The sequence below is a fragment of the Suricata suricatta genome, chromosome 9, assembly GCF_006229205.1.
Source record: "Suricata suricatta isolate VVHF042 chromosome 9, meerkat_22Aug2017_6uvM2_HiC, whole genome shotgun sequence".
In the NCBI taxonomy this organism is placed as follows: Eukaryota; Metazoa; Chordata; class Mammalia; order Carnivora; family Herpestidae; genus Suricata; species Suricata suricatta.
The window spans coordinates 99,797,328-99,805,133 of NC_043708.1; the positions used below are offsets into that span (position 1 = coordinate 99,797,328).

Genomic DNA, 7,806 nt, shown 5'->3' on the forward strand with positions numbered 1-7,806 from the left:
GAACCTAGGCTTTTTCTAAAACATATTTCAAAACCCCGTTGAGATACAGTGAGCAGAAATAAACCTAAGAAATGCTAAGATTATCTGTAGTCACAAGCATTTATTAACTGCTTTGCTACACGTAATGTCTGAAAAACTACGTATGAATTGCTTCTCAACAACTGTCAATCGAATGTTTGTGTCTCCTCCCCAATTCATCCGTTCAAATCCTAACCCCCAATGTGATGGTATTGAGAGGTGGGGCCTTAGGGTGATGTTTAGGTCATTATGCAATTAAGTAGAGTCCTCATGAGTGAAATTAGTACCCTTATAAAAAAGACACCCCCACCCCCACCCCATATGACACCTGGGTGGCTGAGTTAAGCATCTGACTCTTGATTTCGACTCGGGTCATGATGTCACAGTTCATGGGTTCAAGCCCTGGATCAGGCTCTGTGCTGACAGTGAGGAGCCTGCTTGGGATTCTCTCCCTTCCTCCCTCTCTGTCCTTCCTCCATTCTCTCTCTCTCTCTCTCAAAATAAAAAAATAAAATTTAAAAAAAGACCACAAAAGATCCCAGGGAGCTCCCACACCCCTTCTGCCATGTGAGGACACAGCAAAAAGATGGCCACCTATGAACCAGGAAGTGGGTCAGCACCAGATTTTGAATCTCTTGGCACCTTAGACTTCCAGTCTTAAGAACTGTGAGATATAATTTTGCATTGTTTTTAAACCATGCAGTCGATATGGTATTTTGTTTTTATAGCAGCCTGAATGGACTAAAACAGGACCAAAAAGCAAAATCACTTATAACTTCAAAATCCATTGGAGAAGAAAATAAAAATCAAAATGATTACAATTGGTGTGATGTAAAATGAATGTAAAAGGAAGAACAAATACTAACCAGTACTTTCAATACCCACTTCCAGGAGTAGGAGTGGGGACTCCTACGCACAGAAAATTAATCCTTAACCATTTGTTTCTCCTCCATCAGTCACCCTGACAAAATACCTAGGAGGTACTTGGCACTTCTTTGCTTCCCCATCTGCAACCAATTAAGAGCCAAACCAGTCTTTCTGCCTTTGCCACATTTCCTAAATTCTTATATCTCACCTGGAGCACGCAATCACCTTCTAACTGGCCTCTCCTTTTTCCCTTCTCCATCTACACACTGACCAGAGCAAGTTTCCCAAAGCACAGGTGAACTCAAGTTAGTAACCTGCTCAAAAATACCCAGTTAAGTTTCCAGTGTTCAGAACGCCCTCCTCAGTCTGTCCCCAACGTATTTCTAGTCCACCCAACTTCCTCCAACAGCCCTTCTCCCCTTGTACATGCACACTAACTACGCACAGAGGGAAGCAAATAAACAATATTGTGTTCCGGTTGGGATAGGTATGCACCATAAAACAGTTAACAACCAAACAATGTAAGGACTTATGAATAACAGTTCAGGATGATATGGAAGATACCCCAGGCAGAACTGGGTAATCAAGCAAACGGAGTAAAAAGCTTAATCTGCTGGGAGAAGTGGGCAGTACCAATCCTTGCATAATAATAATTCCTTGCACTTCTATTGTACTTGACACTTTTGAAAGAATGTGCGTGCTTTTGTATACATTATTCCATTTTATTAATATTCAGTTATAATTTGTGAACTATCATGAATATAACTCTCACAAAAAATCTGTGAGGGAAGTAAAATGCAGGTAGTAGGATTGGCCCCATTTTACAAGAAAATAAAACTCAGGAATATTAAGCAATTTACCCAAAGTTACACAGCAGGTATTAATTTCCTTTAACTCCCTGAACATTGCCACCCTTTTGTCTTTCAATCATTATAATTAAATCACTACTAGGCTGGTAGTAATTCCCAGAGATCTTACTTTGAAAGGTTAATGAAAGAATAGAACATCTCAGAGTGGAAAATTCAGCTCAAAATTGGCAGCATAAATAATGCTATTACCATATAATATAAAAAGCTTTTAAATTTTAATATTTTCCTTTTTAAATGTGTTTTGAAGGTTTGATTATGTGCATGCAGTAATGCCCCAAATCATACATACTTCTTGAAAAAATCAGATATTTACAGTCCTAATCCAAAACAAACTAATGTAAAGAGACACCATTAGCACTTCGATGTATAGCACTATACTGAAAGGAATTTGGATATGGAGGTTTAAAGAAAATGAACATTGTAGTAATTACAGTTCTTACATTCATTCTGGCTTACGAATAATGCAGACAAAAAAGGCAATTGCAAAACTAAATGGCAATGTGGGATGGAGCAATAAAAACAGGTGAGCAAAATTACAGTAGTAATTTCTGTTAAAAATGAAAGTCAGGGGTGGGGGACCTAGGTGGCTCAACTGGTTAAGTGTCCCACTCTTGTTCTTGTTTCATGGTTTGTGAGATGGAGCCCCATGATGGCCTCCAGGCTGACCAAAAAGAGCTTGCTTGGGAATCTCGCTCGCTCGCTCTTTCTCTCTCTCTCTCTCTCTCTCTCTCTCTCTGCCCCTCCCCCACTGGCCATCAAGTGCCCTCCCTCAAAATAAATAAACTTAAAAAAAAATTAAAGTCAGGGATGCATGGGTGGTTCAGTAGGTTAAGCATCTTCCTCTTGATTTCAGCTCAGCTCATGATCTCAGGGTCATGTAATCGAGCCCCGAGTGGGGATCCACACTGAGCATGGAACCTACTTAAGATTCTCACTCTTTTCCTCCTGCCCTCTCCCTGACTCACTCTCAAACTCTCTCTTTCTCTAAAACAAAACAAACAAAACAAAAAACAGAAGTCAAAATGAGGAATCCTTGTTAAAAATTAACAATTCTTGCTTAAAAACTGAAAAATAAGAACTTCTGACTTCACACTGCCTCATAGCCACGTGCTATTTCCCAACCTTTCATTGAGAGAAGCAAAACGGGTCTGGGAGGAAAAGATGGAGGATAAAGCTAGAGAACAGCATAACACCATGGACTGTCAGAAAAGTTAGGAAGATTAGTTGGCAGAAAACACTGGAGTGAATTGCAGAATTTGAGAGCCTGAGGAAAACAAAAAAAAAAAATCTGGCTAACCCAACTCCTTCATTTGACAGTTGGAGACAGTGAATATGAAAGAGAATTAAGGGACTTGCTAACGTCCCACAAGTTAATGACTGTCAGAGCTACAACTCAATGTCCTGTGGCGAATGGGTGGCTCAGTCGGTTAACCGACTTTGGCTCACCTCATGATGTCATGATTTGTGAGTCCTGGCCACGAATCCCTCATGGGGCTCTGTGCTGACAGCCCAGAGCTGACAGCCTGCTTCAGATTCTATGTCTTCCTCTCTCTCTGCCCCTCCCCTGCTCACACTCTGTCTCTCAAAAATAAAATATTAAAAAAAAATTTTTAACTCAATGTTCTGACTCCCTGGTCTCGGTTCTTTCCTTTGCTCCATCCTCCACTTCGTTGAATGAGAAAGATAAGCCAGAACACCAGTATTTTTTTTATTTGGTTTGTAAACTCTCTTTTTCTTGCTTTCTGTGACACCCAGCTTCCAATTCATTTTTTTTTAATTTTTTTAAAATGTTTTTTATTTATTCTTGAGAGACAGAGAGAGAGAGAGCATGAGCAGGGGAGGGTCAGAGAGAGAGGGAGATACAGAATCTGAAGCAGGCTCCAGGCTCTGAGCTAGCTGTCAGCACAGAGCCCGATGCGGAGCTCGAACCCACGAACCATGAGATCGTGACCTGAGCCAAAGCTGGTCGCTTAACCAACTGAGCCACCCAGGCGCCCCTTTTTTAATTTTTTTAATGTTTATTCATTTTTGAGAGAGACAGAGTGCAAGCAGGGGAGGGGCAGAGAGAGAGAGAAAGACACAGAAACCGAAGCAGGCTCCAGGCTCTGAGCTGTCAGCACAGAGACCAATGCGGGGCTTGAACTCTGAAACTGTGAGATCATGACCTGAGCAGAAGTTGGACGCCTAACTGACTGAGCCATTCAGATGCCCCATATTTTTTTAATGTCTACTTTACATTGTTCAGTTTTCTCCCACTGCAAGAACACCTCTGGCCTGGATGCTATGTGATCTATTCATGGTTACTTCACAGAATTATTTTAGAGCACCATTACTGGATGTTCCCATGGTTCTTGCTGTGAACCCTGAATGCCCACAGTCTTCCTCTGAGTAGATTTGTGTGTTCCAGGCACAGGGCTTGACCCTGCTACACCATCTTCCCAAGTACTCCATGGCTCATGCTTCTGAGGTAAGTAAACCCAGGCTTAATGTGGTCACAAGGGACCAGCCCTGCAAAGGCACGCCTGCTATTTTCAAGAAAGCTTATACAGGAAATACTTCTAAAGTGTTATTGAGGAAGGGGAATTGCTAATAAAAACAAAGCAAATCTGCCGTGAGTGGCCACAAAGAAAAATGTTTTTAAAGGGCTTCATGTGTGAATCAACGAATCCCTGGATAAGCAAACCTGTATGATAGTAACAGCTAACAGTTAGCCAGCACTTATGATAGCCAGGCATTTCGTGTATTTTTAACACCTAAAACAGCCTTGTGTGGTTGGTATTGTTACCCTCATTTTACAACTTAGACTCAAAGAGGTTACTTAACTTGTCCAGGGTCCCATAGCTTAAAGGTTGCATAACAGATTTCAACCTAGGACAGACTTACTGCAAAGTCTATATTTCTTCACCTCTAAATCAATTCTCATGTTCTGGTGCTTTTTCCCCCCTTTCTCCCACAACAGCATAGCTTTGCTTAACAGTTTCTCAGATTGTTAGCCTCACCATTTTAACCAAGGGCTCTCTGGGCTCTCACTTGCAGAGCTAACAGTCTCTTGTCTCCTGGGAAAAATTGAGTCCAAAGATATGCATGTGACCCTCAAGTATATAATTCAGCAATCATTCTCCCATAGATTTAGCACTGCCCCCAAGAATTTTGGCCAGGCATGGAGATGATATAAAGACAAGAAGTAGCTAGTCAAGGCATGGCAAGGCCAGGGACCCACCAACACTACCCCCCCCCCACCAAGATTAAGTATATAAACCCTGTTGAATAGTTTCTTCTCACTCCTGCCTCAGTTACACAGAATTTAATTATTTCATTACTGCTTGTCTGATCGATGTGTATAGCTGATGCGATCTTGTCCAGCCCGGATACACCTGCCTAGCATGGTGGCCGAAATCCAGGAAGCATTCAGTAAATATTGCTTTGAATGAAAAAATGAACTAATGAGCATTTGTTCTCTTCTACAATAACAACAAATATAAAATCAGACGTCGTATATGTCATGCTGCATGCTAAACTCTTCGTACGCATTATCTTATTATATACTTAGGGCAACCCTACAAATACAAACTACTATTATCAGAAAGGGTGAGGGAACTCTCCTGAGCCTGCTTTATGTCAGAATTAATTTCATTACCTCTCAAAGGTCCCACCTACTATTGTACATTTGATACCGTGACTTAGAAGGGTTAAATAACTTGCTCAGTTGACACAGTAAGGAGCCATTCTATAATCAAAACAAGATCTGATTTTAGACCCAGTTTTCTTAACCATAGCACTCAAAGGCCTCTCTTCTATTTAAACATTTTTTCTTTTAATGTTCATTTATTTTTGAGAGAGAGAGAAAATGAGAGACCAAGTATGAGTGGGGGAGGGGCAGAGAGAGAGGGAGACAGAATCTGAAGCAGGCTCCAGGCTCTGAGCTATCAGTACAGAGCCCTATGCTAAGCTCCAACTGTGAGATCATGACCTGAAGACGAGTTGTCATTTAACCAATTGAGCCACCCAGGCGCCCCACCTCTCTGCATTTAAAAAAATTTTTTTTAGTTTGTTTATTTTTGAGAGAGAGAGAAAGAGAGAGAGAACACAAGTGGGGAAGGGGCAGAGAGGCAGAGGGAGACACAGTGTCTGAAGCAGGCTCCAGGCTCCAGGCTCTGAGCTAGCTGTCAGCACAGAGCCTGACGTGGGGCTCGAACCCACGAACCCTGAGATCATGACCTGAGCGGAGGCCAGACGCTTAACCGACTGAGCCACCCAGGCGCCCCCATAGGTCAATTTTCAAATGGAAGAAAAAGAGGATCCCAGGTGGGTACAGCCTTGAAAGACCAGAGGTAGTTGGGGTGCCGTCAAAGGATGGTTCCAACAGCACAATTGTATGTAGGAGTATATTTTCCCAATCAAAATTGAGCACCATCGCTTATGAAGTGGGATGTGATTTTTTTTAATTAAGGTATAAGATACATACAATTGTATAAACAAGCTTAAGTGTATGCCAACTGATTTTTTAACATATGTAAACACCTCTGTAACCTCACCCAGATCAAGATAGGAATTATTTTCAGCATCCTATAAGGTTCCTGTGCCCAGGGTGGCTTATAATTAGCAGAGGAAATACTTTTAAAATCAGGACCTAAAACCAGAAAGCAGGTAAGAAATCCCGAAGGCTGTCTTTCGGGGAGGGGGATATTAGGTAAGAATAAGACAACCACGACTCTTATTTTAGTGTTGAATGCATTCACATTCATATGCGGGCCGATCCTCCCAATGACTCTTTATACAGTTAACATTTAACCCTTCTTGCACGTGGCGAAATAGAAATTTGCCTAGGGTTTCTGAAAATAACACCCCCATCAGGAGCCAGGGAGAGAAAGAGCTCCGGTCCTGAATTTGCGCTGTCGACCTAGCCTGGTGGCGGAGCGGAAGGCCTGGTGTCAGGTTGCAGAACAGCACCTCTTGGCGTCCGCCCATTGGCCAGCACTCAGGGCTCTCGGGTATAAAGGCTCAGACCCGCTGTCCTTGAACCGCGGTGGTGAGTCCCGCCTCTCAGGCTCCGTATCTCCCGGAGGCATCGCCTGTCTCTGGCTTGGTGTCTCTGGCTTGGTGCCTCTGGCAGAGCCGTGCAGACAACCATCAAGACACCGGACCCCAGGTACGCCAGGAGGGACCCACGCATCCTTGTTTAACTCGCCTGGGCGCAAGCCGTGAGTCCTAGAGGGGATAATGATTATTTGAATTCTCGCTGAGGACTAGAGTGCAATAATCCAAGGATTCGAGAGGCGATTGCACAAGCAAAGCGCCTCTTGGCATTGACGACAGCGCGACCAAAGTTAGAAGCCAACATTTTGAGAATCTCCGCCTTAGGGCAGCGCAGGAGGATCCAGATTAAATCAACAAGCCCCGAAGTGTACATGACTCCTACAGGCAAGAGAAGAACGATTGTTTTTTAGTGAAACACAGGTTGCAATAGCGTGAGTGAGGGTTTGTCTTGTCTTAGGGAGGCAGGAGAAAACACCCCTGGAGTAGCAGAAGAGACACGGGAATTGCTGCGCCTCGCAGGGCACCCTCTGACTGGGGTACCCTTGCGAAGGGCAAGCCGACCCGCGCCAGCACAGGGTTGCGCGGTTCCCGCATCCGCGCTCGACCTCATGTGGTGCCTGGAGAAGCTCCGCTTTGGTCCGGAGCGCAGGAACGGGATTCTTCCGGGTCGGGCGCACCAAGTCCCGGCCCTCACTACTGCCGCGTGCGCAAACGTGCTCACCCCGGATCGCATCCCCGAGTTCTGCATCCCCCCACGACTCGCGTCCTGCACGGCCCTGACTGCACTTAGGGTTTCCTGGAGCGAAGCAGCAGAAATAGAGGACAGCGCGGGGCACACGGACTGGGACCCGCGCTCGCAGGCAGCGCTCTCGCTGCCGCACCTGCCCCGCGCGCTCACGGTCTACGGCTTCTGCGCGCTGCTCGAGAGCCCGCACACCCGCCGCAAGGAGTCGCTCTTCCTCGGGGGCCCTGCCGCCGCCCGGCTGGTGGCCCGGGACGCGGCCCCGGCCTCCGC

At 44.8% G+C, this 7,806-nt stretch overlaps 1 protein-coding gene across 1 annotated transcript in view; it reads left to right on the plus strand.

The window, feature by feature from the left end:
• The first annotated feature begins 6,759 nt into the window (after nucleotides 1-6,759).
• C2CD4A (C2 calcium dependent domain containing 4A) overlaps nucleotides 6,760-7,806 on the plus strand; it is a 1,520-nt gene continuing 473 nt past the window's right edge. The window contains exon 1 of the mRNA XM_029952251.1: nucleotides 6,760-7,804. Within this exon, the coding sequence (XP_029808111.1) occupies nucleotides 7,400-7,804 (405 nt within the window). The 5' untranslated portion in view covers nucleotides 6,760-7,399. The remainder of the gene's footprint in view (nucleotides 7,805-7,806) is intronic.